Source organism: Poecilia mexicana, unplaced genomic scaffold, assembly GCF_051168715.1.
Source record: "Poecilia mexicana isolate PSO_F unplaced genomic scaffold, ASM5116871v1 scaffold_14, whole genome shotgun sequence".
NCBI classification, from domain to species: domain Eukaryota; kingdom Metazoa; phylum Chordata; class Actinopteri; order Cyprinodontiformes; family Poeciliidae; genus Poecilia; species Poecilia mexicana.
In genome coordinates, this window is record NW_028263383.1 from 1,731,024 (window position 1) to 1,746,811 (window position 15,788).

At 37.4% G+C, this 15,788-nt stretch overlaps 1 protein-coding gene across 2 annotated transcripts in view; it reads left to right on the forward strand.

Moving 5' to 3' along the window:
* Nucleotides 1-3,801: 3,801 nt before the first annotated feature.
* LOC106919086 (cell adhesion molecule DSCAML1-like) overlaps nucleotides 3,802-15,788 on the forward strand; it is a 66,899-nt gene continuing 54,912 nt past the window's right edge. For both annotated transcript variants that reach the window (XM_014989248.2, XM_014989249.2), the window contains exon 1: nucleotides 3,802-4,562. In XM_014989248.2, the coding sequence (XP_014844734.2) occupies nucleotides 4,307-4,562 (256 nt within the window). In that variant the 5' untranslated portion in view covers nucleotides 3,802-4,306. The remainder of the gene's footprint in view (nucleotides 4,563-15,788) is intronic.

Sequence of the window (15,788 nt, forward strand, 5' to 3'; positions counted from 1 at the left end):
TAGGGGATACCCTGTTATTGTTGGCACTTCCTGCTTTCAGGCCAAATAAGTAAACTAAACTGTAAACGTTTATAGCATGCAAAAACCTTAGGAAGACAAAGAGTAAACGTGTGCAATAGAGAGAGAACCTTAACACTAAACTTCTCCATCCTATGAATTTGATTGATGTATTTTTAATTATTCATTTCTGAATGTGTGAATCCTACAATACACATCTCTACAACTTAAACTGGATCTACAGATATAGATATATATACTCTACTTATATACGTACACATAGAGTAAAATTTTACATCAGCATACCACAGCCTATTATTTTTTTCTAACATAAAGTGGACATGTGGATAGTATAAATTATTTCACCCATCAAAACTTTCAAAGAGTTTAAATAGTTGATCAAAATTGAAGAAAAGAAGAAAAAGAAGAAAAAAAACAAGGGATTTTCAGTCACTTTAAATAAGGTGAATTCCACATTTATTCTGAATTAAAATTGCTAAAAATACTCAAAGGGTGTGTCAGATTAGGAGCACACGATTACAACATTGCTACCAGGCATTATAGGGTGACTGCTTATGAGTCTGGCAAGGCATTTAAATGTGTTAGAAAGATTTGTAATTAACCATCCAACTGTACAGAAAATAGTCCACAAGTTGAAAATATTCAAAGCAACCTATGCCATGCACAAGTCTGGCTGTCCAAATAACTTCACTGTAAGAGCAGAAGGAGAAATTCTAAAAGAGGTCTACAACAGGTTCTTACTACTTCTGGTAGGAAAGTGCATGACCATCAGAAAGAGGCTACACGAGTTTATATTTTATGAGAAGTGTGCAAGAATTAAATATTTGTTCTCTAGGAAATCCATAAAGCCCTGGTTAAAGTTTTCCAAAGACCAGGATGTCTGGAAAACTGGAATAATAATCAGAGAAGAGAATACTGCAGTTAACAAGTTAGCCAGATTTCACACGTATGAACCACATTTCATTATAAAATCAACAGAGTGCTGCAGTAAAGTTAAAGTGTCAACGGGTGGCAGCAAAGGACAAAAAATGAAAAGAAAACAGTTTTAGAACTTTACCAAGACTGTTAGATTCAAGACACCAGTCAGGATAAAAAGGACTTGTTTTTTCGTTTGTTTGTTTGTTTGTTTGTTTGTTTGTTTGTTTGTTTGTTTGTTTGTTTGTTTGTTTGTTTTTTAAAATGTGTGTTATCATAACATAATACCAAAAAAGAAACAAAATCCATTAATTCTACAGAAGCAAATATTACAGCCCATCAGTTTGGGAAAAGTTTTGCCATTTCTATAAAATATTTTCAAGTCAAGTGAAACTTTATTGTCATCACGTCTATGTGAAACATTGTTCTCTAAAGGTGCAACCATCCATCTCAGCAGATAGAGCACAACAGGCTCTATCTGCTGAGCCTGTTGTGCCATGTGGAGATTAATAAGATACAACAAACACTGTACAATGACAGTGGAAGAGCATTACTGTTTTAATTATACACTTTACCTGCTTTAAGTATTAATTTTATGTAAAGGTTAATATTATAAAGAATAACTCAAGAAAGGGTTTATTCTGTCGAAATGTATTATTTTGTATTTATTTGTCATAAAAAATATTTTAGCCTTTAATATAAGAAACTTTACACATAACTTTGTTTTGTCTGTTGATGACATCATTTTAAAAATATTAAATAAGATTGTCAGTAACCTTTGTGAGTAGCCTTTTCACCAAATATTTTTGTTTTACTCTTTCCTAAGTCATTTCTTGGAAAGGTTTACTTTTACTTGAATAAAAATATGTTGAAGTAATGTCACTCTTGCTACCTCTGCCTGTTGCGTTTTTATTTGTCTTTGCTCACGCTCGCCGCCACTACAATTTAGCTGACCTTAATATTTCCTGTGTTTTACTTTGGTCATTATTGTTTCACTTAGTGTTGATATGTGTGTGTGATAGGCGTGTATATCGGATATTTATAGAAATACGGAACGAATCGTATTGGTTGACGCAACATTTAACAGCCAAATACGATTCCATATTTGGCTGGAATCGTATTTCAGCCAAATACGATTCTGAAATACCTCATGCCCTCATGCTAACATTAGCATGAGGGCATGCTAATGTTAGCTAGGATTAAGTCCTAATGTTAGGATTAAGTCACTGTAAATTAACATGCTGGTGCCACACATGTTACCGATGTCCAGCATTTAAGCTAACTTTAGAATTTTGGACCATTTGAATTTATACCCTAATATTAGCATACTGAATGATGTCAGTAGCACGTATGATGTCACCAGCATGTTTACATACATTGACTTAATCCATTCAGTATGGTAAATATTGCTAATAATATGAAATTATGTAAAATGCTTTTTTTAGGTTCAAGGCTAATGTTAGCAGAATGGCTATCATTAGCATATTGAGTCACTAGCATGCTGATATACTTGCATCAATTAAAGTAAACTTAGGATTTTGTATAATTTTAATTTTTACACTAAGGTTAGCATAATTAGTCAACATGCTAGTGATAACCTACGTCCTACTGGTAGTAGCTACAGGCTAGTGACTCATGCTAATAATAACCGTCATACTAACATTAGCCTTGTACCTATGATACATAATTTCATATTTATTTAGCAACCGTGACAGCGTGAAGCACAGAGCCGAAGTTTGTTTTTTTTAGCCATTTGTACTCCGGATTTCTGTAAATAATAAATGTTCGCGCTCCACGAGGCGTCTACGTATTCATGTCTATGACTCTTGCTTTTCACATATTAAAAAAAAATCTTTATTGGCACAATAGAAAGAGCAAAGTTAGGGAGGAGACATTAGACCAGCAGCAGGGATGATTTGATGAAAGAAATCTGCAGGTTTCAGGGGCAAACCAGGCAGGTATCGTGACAAGGTTGTTTTTTTTCTACAAATATTTCACTCTCATTCACATTTCAAAATATGTTTTGTCTGTATTATAAGCTAGCACAGGCAGCATACTGTTTCCCTTTAGATCGGAAACAGCTTCATAATTTCATTTTTAGACAAACTGATGGGTGAAAGAGAGGTTAGCATGGTCTTTAGCTTGAGCCAAAGCTATTTCATTTGAAAGGATAGATAAACACTTATTTGTGTATTTATGGTAAACAATAAGTTTAGCCTGTACACATATCTGTTCCAAGTTTGACCAGCAGATGGGAGCATTGAGCCGCAGGATGGATTTAGACGCCTGGATTTCAGATCCCAGAGGCAAAGAGCGAACCGTCGAGAGAGCTTAAGGTAATCTCTGTAAAATTGGGGATACAATTGATATGTGTTCATATCTGAGGTATTACAGCAAGTTTTAATATCTCCGTTATATTTCACTGTTCTTAAATATTGCCAGAAAGTGAAAACGTTCTCAACAACGTGAATCTGCAAGAACTTTATCGTACCAATTAAAGCAAGCTTATTGAATTACTTTAAATACGAGCATGAAGTTATTATTATTATTATTTTGGAGAAAAAAATCAACAAAGTTATGCAAGTCTTGAAACGATCAACTCCAAGCAGGGCGGATCCTAACATTTTAGTGAAGTGAAGAAATAACAGTTTTTAAATCATTTTTAATGCATTATTATCAGTGTTTACTTTGTGTTATTTTGATCTTTGTGGATTTCGCAGAACAATATTTTGATATTTAACACTTAACATTTAATTAATTTTTTTTTGTACCATTATTTGAAATATTCAGTGAGTCTGGGAGGCTCCTGCAGCTTTCATTCCTTCATGCATCCTTTACATTTATGCCGTGAAGCTGTTCTCCTAAAATTGGGCAGCAGTTGACAGAGAAAACAAATTTCCAGAAAGTTGCTCCGTCTTTGAGAGCGTCCCTGTAACCTTTGGTTTGTTTGGCACACTGTGCCCGCTTTGTGAACTTGCCATACCCCATAGCCCGCTCCTCTCTCCTCCTCTATCTGCAGTGTATTTCTGTGCGCAAATGCCTGCGCTCCCAAAGCAGACAAAGAGAAGCAAAAATATTTGTAGCCCATCCTGTTCCGCAGCTACACGGACCTTCACATCTAGCACCAACTCAGAGGAGAGTATGCCAACCCCAAAATAGGCTCCGGGTCAGTCTGAGCGACTTTTCCGCATCCATATTGCGCAGGAAAGAAAGCGCGGTCATCGGGGCGCACAGGTGGGTGCGCTCTCCAAACGCCCTCTCCAAACGGTGCCAAACGAGAGATCTTGGACACAGGTGGACCAAAACGATCAGTTGCAAAAGGACCCGATCGGCGATTAATTTCAGGGAAGGAAGAAAAAAAAAATGGATTTGCATGCACGGTAGTCTCATGAAGAGAGGAGGGGACATGGGCGGGGCCGAGGCGCCTCTCGTTTCCCCTCCACGCTTAGCGGGGCAGCAGGGCTGGAAATACCTCCCGGGAGCACAGTCGCCAGTCCAGCACGGAGACCCGCCTGGCCAAAAGAACGCGCCTCACACTTACCAGGATTGCCAAAAATTCCTGAAAAATATACCTGCTATTTATGGCATGTGGCTTGTAACTTTACTCCTGCTGTACTCTCTCCAAGAAGGTAAGAGAAATATAAATTATATTTTTTGAAATATTTCATCTCGCGGTGTGAGATAGGCTTATTGGTATTAAAGTTGAACGAAAAGTTACATGTATAAACTGCTGTTATTTTATTTTATTTATTTTTTATTGCCTGCTGGTCTTCTCTCGTGCTCCGACTGAAAAAAAAAATCTAATGATGCGATTGAAATTAATCATTTAAATCAAATTAAGTAAAGCTGTTGCAGCTGAGAGAGTGGAAATTTTGAAAGAGGGTGCTTAAGTGGTATAATTTGAAGGATGTTTGGTGGGGTTTTTTTGCAGCGCACCTTGGTGTCTCTGATGGTGCTGATAGCACGGATTGTTTTCGCATTACCAACTCCAGTTATGAATATGTAAAATGGCTGAATGGGGGAGAATGAGGTGCAAACAGAGGGAGAGTGAGGCAGAAATAAAAACATGCGCGTATCATGAGCCCGTTTGCGATTTCTCCACCAAGTCCTTTTTTCACTCGAGTCCAAAGTTTCCAGGTGGAACATTTGTGATTTATTTTTATATCTAGGTGCTTTCATCTTGTAGCCTTTGCTAATTGCAGCTGTTTGGATGGACTGATTGGGAGGGGGGTGTAGCGCTGGTTGCTACAGAGACGCTCTTATTTTTAGGATGAGATTTTTTTTTTCTTCTAATAATGACAAATTGTTGTCATTTGATGGTAAATAAAAGGGGCCCTTTTCTTCCACAACGGCCTTATTAGTGTAATAGGTCTACACCCACATAAAGGCCATAATTAGAGCATTCAGATTTTGTCCTTCTTACTTAATTCATCGTGCCCCTTTTTGAAAAACGTCCTCTGATTTTTGCTGCCTGCAAATGCGAAATGCACCTTTAAATTATTTCATTTGTGTTTCTTGTCCACAGTGCAACAAATCTCTAACCCTATTGTAAAGTTCATCTTTGTTCTTTTACAGTGCATTAAAAATAATCCCGAGTAAATCTGCGTCGAAAATAACATAAATTCAACACTAACACTAGAGTGTATTTATAGGCCTTTGTGTGCATCCTGCCTGTCTGGAACCGTTTTTATGTGATTTTGTCCTTATTAGCTGAAGCTTTGAGAGAGACAAATATGTATTTTTTATTTCTAAAAGTCTCGGGTACTGGGAGCAGAAATATGGCGGTTTTAGCGCATAAAAAGGCCCTATAGGTCCACCAGCGTATGAATTAATTATTTTTTTTTTTAGTACTGGTTTCGAATGCAGACAAATTTTAGTTAGTGGAAAATTAGCTCTTTAAATATATCTTCTCGTATTATATTTTTTTATTTCTACAATTTATTCAATGTGATTTGACTGAAGGCTCAATGGAATTATATTAAAATACGCAAATTTATTTCACCAAATGAGAAACTCCAGGGGCGTGGGTGCAGATTAGAGACTTGCCCGGTCATGTTCCTCCCTAATAGCGCACCTGGACCCCGCGGACGTGCCCGCGCGCTTGTGCCAGTCAGCCAGCGCGGGCGCGTGCATAGGAGGCGTGCGTCAGGGACGTCCCTTAATGGTTCTAGTGCATGCTTAGTTTTTTTGTTTGTTTTTTTAAATAAAAAAAAAAAAAACCAAAAAAAAAAAAAAAAATATATATATATATATATATATATCTTGCACTTAGCTGTCCCGAAAACGACTGAAAAGGAAAGGATAAATGTTTTTGGGCCCTAAATGAACAAAAAAAAAGAAGGAAAGAAAGAAAGAAAGGAAGGAAGAAAGAAAGAGAAAAAGAAAATCTCCGTTGCAAAGTCACTAATTGTTCTTCAAGAGTATTCTGTTATAAGAGCAACATTTTTAGGTGTACCTGAAAATAAGATGTACAGTTTTCTCTTTAAAATTTACAGGCTGTCTTTACTGCAAATGTGGATTAATTAGCAATAAGTAAAATTAAATTCACATTCTAATAAACAGCCCCATAATCTCAAGCAAATAAAAATAAATTCAACTGAAATGGTAATTTATTTGTGCAAAATTACAATGGTTTGATGTGATTTTTTTTTAAATTAGAGGTGTTTAATGAGAGGTGTGACAGCAGCAGGGGGAACCATGCTCCTTCACACCACTGACCCCCCTTCCTTCTCCTCCTTGGCCAATTCCCTTTCCTTTGCAACTTGAGTAATATGCAGCATTCAATTATAGGCAACATTGTGCTTGTAATTTCTCAAGCAGGCCTCTACTTTTCTTTTTTTTTTTTTACCAGAAAACCTCACATTACTTAATTTGACTCTTTAGAACATGGAGGAAGGCATTAAAAATAGCACTCTTTGAGTTAATTTATCTGTAATTGACCTTTTTTTTTAAAAATGTGATTCATATAGTTAATTTTTTCTCTCTCTGAAGAAATGAATCCACTGTAAACCTGATTCAAATAATATTTTTTGATTTTAATAATTTGCTTTTCACTGTTACGTTTTCTTTCATTCATGAAGAATAATAAAAAGCTGCTATCTGGAAAAGCCCCAGGGGACAGCACAGCTTTTCCCCAGTTTGACTGAATTTATCTCATATTTTGTCTGAAAGGACTTACCAATAGAGGACAGTAAAATAAACAACATCCTTGCCCGACATCAAAAGTGAAGTGCAAAATTTTCCCCAGTAAGAACTCTGTGTATCAACACAGTGTTGCTAAATTGAGCCAGACCTCCTCTGAGTTTCATTGGATGCCAGCGTTGCACATTTTTCCGAAGGAGGGAGTGTTCGGCAAATGTCAAATCTCTGAAGCAAGTAGTTTTTTTTTTGTTTTTTTTTCGTTGGATCTCCCTCTCTCTCCATCTCTCTCTCCATCTCTCCCTCCCTCCCTCTCTTGCTCAGTCGCTTCCTCTCGCAATAACTCCCCTCCCTCTCTTTCCCTCATCACTAGGCAGAATTAAAGGCTGGGGGGAGGGGCAGTTTATGCAGACTGTGCTGGGACTTGTGATCCACAGATTTGATATTCACATTAAGAGAGAAACTGGCTTCTTTGAAGTGAGGGGGTAGCAGGTCCCAGAGGACTGCTGAAGTAGCACACTTTTTTTTTTTTTTTTACTGACACAGCACGGTCCGGGGGGGGGGGAGGCGTCGGTGGGTGCAACGGGTTTGGGGGAACAGATTGCTGGGGACAAGGGTGGGGAACAGCAAAACCCCATCCATTGATTAGATCCAACTTCAGCAATCTTCCTCCTGACTTCTCCACCCTACTTAAGTCAGACCCCCGAGGATTATCTATAAGTTTACACCTCTCTACACCCCCCGCCATATCTCCACCGATATTCAATTTGCACCCCTTCTCTCAATGCATCGCATCTCAGTGTCTCCTGTGCCGATTTGTTTCCACACTTAGTTGCTTTTCCTGTTGCCACCTAAATCAAAACACAACTTTTCTGTCCCACAAACACCTGATGGATGAGTGACAGCCAGGTGGCAAGCAAAAAAAGAAAGAAGTAGAACTACTTTGAAAGAAAAAAAAAACCCAAAGCTGTTTCTAGATGGAGCTAAGGGAAAGAAGAGAGCGCTTTTCTAACAGTTCTTTCAGCTAATTTTGACACGTTTCTGCAGGTCTGCTAAAACTGGCCACTGGTATATAAGATAAAACCCAAAATGTGTTGGAAATTATTGTTGGGTTGAGATTTGCGAGAGGGAATGAGGAGAGCAGAGGAGGGCAGCATGAGGATGTGTTTTTGTCTTGGGTTGGGCACAGGGGCACGTGGAATTGTAAAAATGTGTGAATTTGAAACATTTGGGGGTTTTGGAGTTTGTTTAGCCCCCCCTCCAAAACAATACAGCTTTGAACTTTGCGTGTTTGTGTGTGTGTGTGTGTGCGTGCACGCGCGCTTGTGTGCGTTCACATCCTGGAGAGGCGTAGATCAGCTGCATTATGCATGATGAAACCTTGCATAGGTTATGACTTCTGCTTCTCCGGCATACATATTCATGCATGGCTCACTGGCAGGGCGTGTAAAATAGTTCCCGCGACTCTGACAGCCTAAGCTGCAGCTCCAGCGGTGCCATCAGCGCCTCCAACACCTTCCCTGTAAGGGCTGCTTTTCTCCCCGGAGCTGTGTCTGAACGAGGCTGATGAAGCCTCCAGGGTGAAGGAGAGCTGCAACAACACCCTCTCCAAAACCATGCAGCACCGTCAGTACTGCTACCAGCCTATCAGCTGTCCATGAGCGGCAAAGGGTGGGCAACAACAGTTCTGCTTAATTGTGTTTGCACGTGTATTAAATCCTCAGAACCAGTTTGGAATACACATCCTTAGAAAAAGCAATCTCCCAATATTTTGGTAGGTGATAATTTTGTGAAAAATTAAAATTTTCAAAGATCTTGTGATCTGATTTTAGCAGGAAAAACAATCAGACATCTTTGCCTGTTTGTAATGTAAAGCAGGACTTTGATGTGGCACACCTTCTAGTCATGTTCAACATGACCTTGAGGTAACTATTCATCGTTTTCAACTTGCAAAACTGCATGATCAGAGAGTGCGGTTTAAGCATTGAATACGTTTTTGACATTTTCCTGAGAGAGATATTTTAGTGTGATTGTTGCATTTTGAGAATCTTTCATTAATGTCAACCAAATACTTTGAAAAGTGAAAAACTGTGATAAAGCAAGAACCAAAGCTTCAAGGAATTTGCAAGTGAAATGTAGATTTTATGAAAGGAAGTTTTTGCACTTTGAAACACTAACACCTGGACTTAAATTCCTGTGTTTGAAAGTCATGCTGCTTACTTCACCTTCCAACTTTTAATACACAATAATGAATTCAGGTGAGCAAGTCAAGAAGATTGTCATGATTTTGTTGAGAAGAAAATGTTTTCGCTGACAAAAATATAAGATTTTATAGATTGGAAACTTTCTTTTAAGGACTCAATAGACAACACGGATTATTCAAATCAATGTTTGACCAATTCGCATGTTTCATTTTTGTCTAATTTTAAATTGATTTTAATGCTACAAGAGTTGTCAAAATTATTCATTTTTGTGCAAGGTGAAGAAGAAATAAAGCTAATATCTCTGTATAAATACCACGTCCATGCGTGACTATTCTGCATATTTCATATTTTGAACCAGAAGTGTCCAATTGCGTCCATTTCAGTTTCTCAGGCATCACCTCTTAGATTTCAACATTAGCTAACAGCTGCTGGCTAACAGTTAGCCAGCAGCTGTATTCTTAAAGGAATCACAAATTGTTAGAATATAGTCTCTAACTCCGCCATCCCGTTTCGTATTCCTTCTGATTCCCTTCATGCTGCAACATCAGAACTACTTTGAGGTGACGTGGTGTTGGCCAAAAGATTCTGTATTTCTCTTTTTCACTTTTCAATTATTAGCCACCTAGCAAAACAGGAATGCATTTCCTCCAACTGTAAATCTGTCTGTAAAAACAATCCAAAAGTTGTGGTTCTATTCTACGCCATAAGCTGCTCAGAGGAAACGGCACTTAATTGTTTATTTTTTAATGAACCAAGTCTTCTTTTTAGAGAAAATCAGAAATGCACTTTTTGACCCCTGATAGTTCAATAGCTTATTACCTTGCTGTGTACTCGGTGTGCTTGGTAGTCTGGTTTCTCAACATTCAGGAGTGCAAGGGATTGATTCGCTTAGGATAACCAGTAATTGGTGGGCCACTGGATGCAGTTGTCACCAGTGAAACCTGTAAAATGAAAACTGCAGCATTAGTGCTGGCTCAGCAGAAAATCAGCAACAATTCCTCCAGGTACTTCTTACCATCCCTCAAATATTTATTGCATTGCTGTTTACACCGGCTTATTTCATAGGTCATATGCTGCAGATTAATCTGGCTCTAAACAAGAAATATTCAGCGATTCATCTTAATTTTTTTTTTAGGAAGAAGTGTTGGGATTTTGGATGTTTGTATGGTACAGCCAGAAAAAGTCAGCTAGGCAGTTTAAATTAGTTATGGTGAGGGATGCAATTAATTCTGAGGAAGCTACTTTCTAAACAAACTATTAGAAACAAAGTTAAGCATCAATCATTTTTAGCGGATTAAAAAAAAAAAAAAAAAAAATTAATTTCTTAACGTGTTAAACATCATTAAAAACATGCAATATATTTATGTTCCTATATTTTTCTATCACTGGCGCAGTGGTTACGGTTTGTTTTCTTGGCAGTGTAAGCCACCATACTGGTTGGCACAGGTGGTTGTTGGCGTTTGATCTGCTGGTTTTAAATGGAGTGGAAACTCTGCCGTCCTGGCACGAACGCAGCACCGAGCCTTTGACCACACCTGGTGGGCTGGATCTGTGACGCGTCGCTTACAGTTGCTCTCTATCTGCAAAAAAAGCTGTCCCCTTTTTGTCAAAATATAGCAATTTGTGTGTTGTGATCTAAATTTATCTCTCAGTTTTTACTCCTTATGATAATTTCAAGATAATGTAACGTGATAGTTTTCAGGCAGGGGCAGGCTGTTTTTAGTGTTAAAATCTTTGTCCCAGTGGGGAATGGGTGGAGCTCGTCTTCCACCCATCTCTTTGCTCCACAGAGATCCATGTTGTAGAAATAGGTCAATTAAAATTAGCCTTTGCTTTACAATGTGCTGACAATCAATAGTGTCGTAAGGATTAATACTGGTGTTACGTTTATTTCTCATTTCTTTAGAGTTTAGACATTGCCACAAAGTAACTCATTGCAGTTATACTTGGTCTCTTTCTGTGATTCTTATAATGTTGCTTCAAAATTGAAACCAGAAAGGTTAAATACTACAGTCTCTGTGTGATGAGCTTTAAAGAACATTTTAAAGTGTAAGTGTGTTATTTAGGAGCTAAACAGAAGTTCGGCAACATAGTAAAAGATAGGATCGACTAGGAAAGTATTCAAGATTATTTTCTAAGAAAAGAGTAGTAAACAAAGTGTGAAAAATATTTTATCGTAGAGGGAAAAAAAATTCCAGCTCTCTTGTCTGTCAATCAGTTGTTTGCAATTCAGTGCCAGTCTTAAGGAATGTTGTCATGCAACATATAGTTATATATATGAAATCAGTAGGACCATGTCCAGGAAGAAATGTCAGAATATGTAGTTCTGCAACCTTTTCAGGACAGGACAATAATAAAGGGGAAAAATATAACTAAACCAGTGTCATATCGGTTGTTTTTCCTCCAACTATCAAGCTGAAAGCCTAAAAAGTTATTAAATATCTGCAACGTCTGGAGTTTTTTTTTTTTTTTTATTTCGTCGCATTTTTTATTTGCTTTCAGCAACATGATCTTTTTTTTTTTTTTTGGCCAATTCTGATTAAGACTTCTAATAATAATAAAAAACCTTTTCTGTATTCTGTCCAGATTTTGTGCCATATGCTCAAAGTTTTGATCTCTTTTGCTCTGCTGCAGACTAAATGGTCGTATCTTAAGTAGCTTTTGTTTGTCCTTTAACTTCCTTTTTAAATACATTGTCTATACTCTTTTTTTTCTCATGCATATCTAATATATATTTAACACATTTTTGTACCAGTTTTTGTAACAAATATCTCCTGGTGGCTGTGAAGCATAAATCTGTTGTATAAAATCTTTAAATACTCTAAAAATGTATCTTTTGAAATTGTAGTTTTTATTTTTTGACATGGTGAAGAGTAATTTTGAAAAACATTTTTCTTCCTTGTTTTGTTGTTGCTTTTCCCCTGCCACTTATATTGTTTGCAGGGGGATCATCTTATCAAAGTTATGTAGTTAGTTTCTCTATTTGTAAATATTTAATAAGTTATAGTTTAGCTTAATTAGAAAATACCTACTTTTATATTACATTGCATCTAATATAGGAGATATGGGAAATTAAATATTAAGAATCTTGTAACTGGTAGCTGTGTTTTGTAGTTGCTTGTGTGAAGGTCTAGAAACCACGTGTGTTTTCATTATCCCTTAAGTCTGTCAGCATATATATTGCAACATTTTCCACAGGAGGTGTTAAAAAATGTAAGATTTTTTGAACACTGACCAATAAATGGAATTTCTCACACTTTATTAGCCAGCATGTCTCTTAACTGGCTTCTGTAAAGATTGTCAGATACAAGTTTTTCCATCTAGCCAGCTGACTTCATTGAGTTATTGACTTAGATAGGTAGACATGTAGACAGACAGACAGACATGGTGTTTGTTCGGACATCAGGTTGTCAGATGGTGCCTAAGAAGGAAGCGGTATGTTTTGGTTCACATCATAAAGAGACATGTTTTTCTCTAAATGATCTGCACTAACAGAGTTTCTACTTAAAATGTTTAGGTTGATGGTTTGTAGTTGCTTGGTGGAGTTTCTGAGCCATTGAAAGCCACTTTGCCTTGTCCCAATATGGCTGAGGACAGGCCGTATATGAAGGGTTTTTTTAATTATTTTTTTTAATCTGTGTGTGTGTGTGTGTGCGTGCGTGCGTGTGTGTGTGTGCATTTTACATGGTTTTGACACAGCTTTGACATGGTTTTGAGTAGTGGGAGTTCTTTCTGATCCACTTCCCGCACCATCAGTCCCAGCGCTCTGCAGCCCCCCAAATGCCCATGCCTCCAGGCCATATAATCTACTGTATGAGAGGGTCTTTCGCTGCCCACAACCCCCTCCCCCGAAGCTGATAGGGCGACCCCTCACTTCCCTACTTTACTGCTGTCCCCCCATTGGGAGATTATAGATATTGCAATCTTTAATATGGGCTTTATGCTCAGGGGCTATTATCAGTAATCTGCGGAGGGGAGGGAGTCTGACCTGGTTTTTGCAGCCCACCGCTGGACTGCCAGACATATTTTCATATACCATCTGTAACATGTTGCCCAGATTTATCAATCTTTAACCAGAAATCCCCCCCGTCTTCTAAAAGAAGCTACAATTATTGATAAACCTCATCGGATGGATAAGATGGCTGCCTTTCTCTTTGATTCTGTAACATAATATTGATATTAACAATTTAGAACAACAAAGTTTCCATGTTTGATTGGATATTTTTTGCATTAATTTCTTATAAGAAAAAGATAAAAAGCACAATTCTGCCAATTCATCTGTAGTGACACATCATATCTAAAGTAAACTTGACTGATGTTATAAAAAAGTTTATCTCGTTGCTTTAAATTTTGCATGGCATAAAATTTCAGTAAATTTAAAGATTTGATAACTAGCTATCGTTACTGTCTCTCAAATAATATTGTCCAGGCTGACAGGAGTTTGAAAATAATATTTTATTCTAATCTCAAGTCAAAAATGTTTCTGGTCTTGATAGTGTCAAAATCAGTTCAAGTCCAATGCTTTAAATATTCCTTGCTCAGTCTCTCAGTGGCCAAAAACGTTTTTTCCCCAGATGAATAAAGAAAACAGCACTTTAGCCCAAATGTCCCTAAAAACATCTCTGACTTATTGACCTTTTTCCACCCTCCTGACCATGGAGATCCATGGTTTGTGTCTTGCCAACTACCTCCAGGTCAGCGTTTGTTATAACGAGAAATAAAGCGTTTTCCTCTCAAACCCCACCCCCAGTTCATCGAACTCCCTGCCCACTGAAACGGGGCGCACTAAATCTCTAACTGCCTTCAAATCTCTCTATAAAACCGTCCTCTTTGTAAAAGCCTTTGGCAATGTCTGAGATATTTATTACATGTTCTATTATTCCCCTTTTGTGAGTCAAAACCTCCACACCTTTCCCTCCCCTCACTGCACAGCATACTGTGCCACATGAGGGAAACGTTAACATTAAAATAAATATAATCATCCACATATCCACATGTAGCTGTCTACACATTTCCAAAATGTCAAATTTTTAAAAGTTTTTTTGTTTTATCCTATGAAGTGAGCCTTACTTTTCACAGCTATTCGGTCTCAAAAAGATATTTTCCAAAATAAATTTTACTTTTTGGTGAAATCTTTGCAAAATATCTCTGCTTGTTGAATGTTACACTTGCAACAAGTGATTGTGCTCAGTGTTTCCTAAAGCTGAACAACTATTAAGCAGAGTGGTAATATATATATATATATATATATATATATATATATATATATATATATATATATATATATATATATATATATATATATATATATAAAAAAGAAGCAACAACAACAACAACAAAATAAAAGAAGCAAATGTATTTTTTATTTTATTTTCGATCACCAGTCGATTTTGTAATAGTTTGTAATAAAATGTTAATGTAGAGAGAAAAAAATACAGTGATTTTATGCAGTTGGTAACCCAAACTTTACATCTTTTGGTGTCTTTGAGGACCTCTAATAAAATCTGTCCTGGACTGAAGGATTTGGTCAGGGGGTGTATATGAGATAACGTGGTAAATTAGAGTCAGCAGTGGTTAAATACCACATCTGTCCATCAGAAGTGCCCCCCCCCCCATTAACTCCTCTCTTAATAACTCCCAAACCTGGTGCACCTCCTCCTGCCCCCCCTTAATTTCTCCTCTTTTAACTCTCCTTTTCTCTGTTGGAGGTGTGTGTGTTTAATCTGACAGCCTATGAATAACATGGCTACGTGTGTGTATTTGTGTGTGTGTTTTTGTGTAAATATGTAAGGAGATTAAACAGACTTAAATCTCTGCGTCTGGCATAGAAATTCCAATCACATAACCTATCAGCGAGTTCCCTCCCTCCCCGTGTCTCTGTTTGTCTTTGTGTATCTGCACACAAACTGTATGGAGGTAACGGACTCCTCCTCCTCCTCTTCCTCCCCCCACCCGGTCCCATCCACCTAAACCATCACAAGCTTTAGCCCAAATCCCTGGCTTTTTGAGTCACATGACTGATGTTTGCAGCTGGACATTTGACATACATTTATTTTGATTATTTTGCAACACGTCTGAAGGACGTTCCCACCCTTTTAAACTTGTTTCTGTTGTTTATGATGTGGGCAAGAGCCATTACAATGTGGGATAACCTGGAGTAAATATAATAGTTAAAGTAAAGATATATGACATGATTTTACTGCTTTTAATAATAATTAACAAAAATCTTTAATAATTCAAATAAAGCAATAAATACTTTTTGTTTTTTAATGGGTTTCACACTGTTTAGTTGATATTGATGTATGAAATGTAGAAAAATGGCTAAGACTGAAGATCAAAATGGAGCAGTGACGCTTTCAATAAATTCAGGTTGAATGGTGGTCAGTGGTACCAAAACGTGCCAAAAGAAGAACACAGGTTTTTAGGAAAACACACAACAAAATGTTGAATGATCTATGAGGGGAAGATCCTCAAAATACTGCGCAGTGTTTGAAATTGTAGCGTTATTCTAAT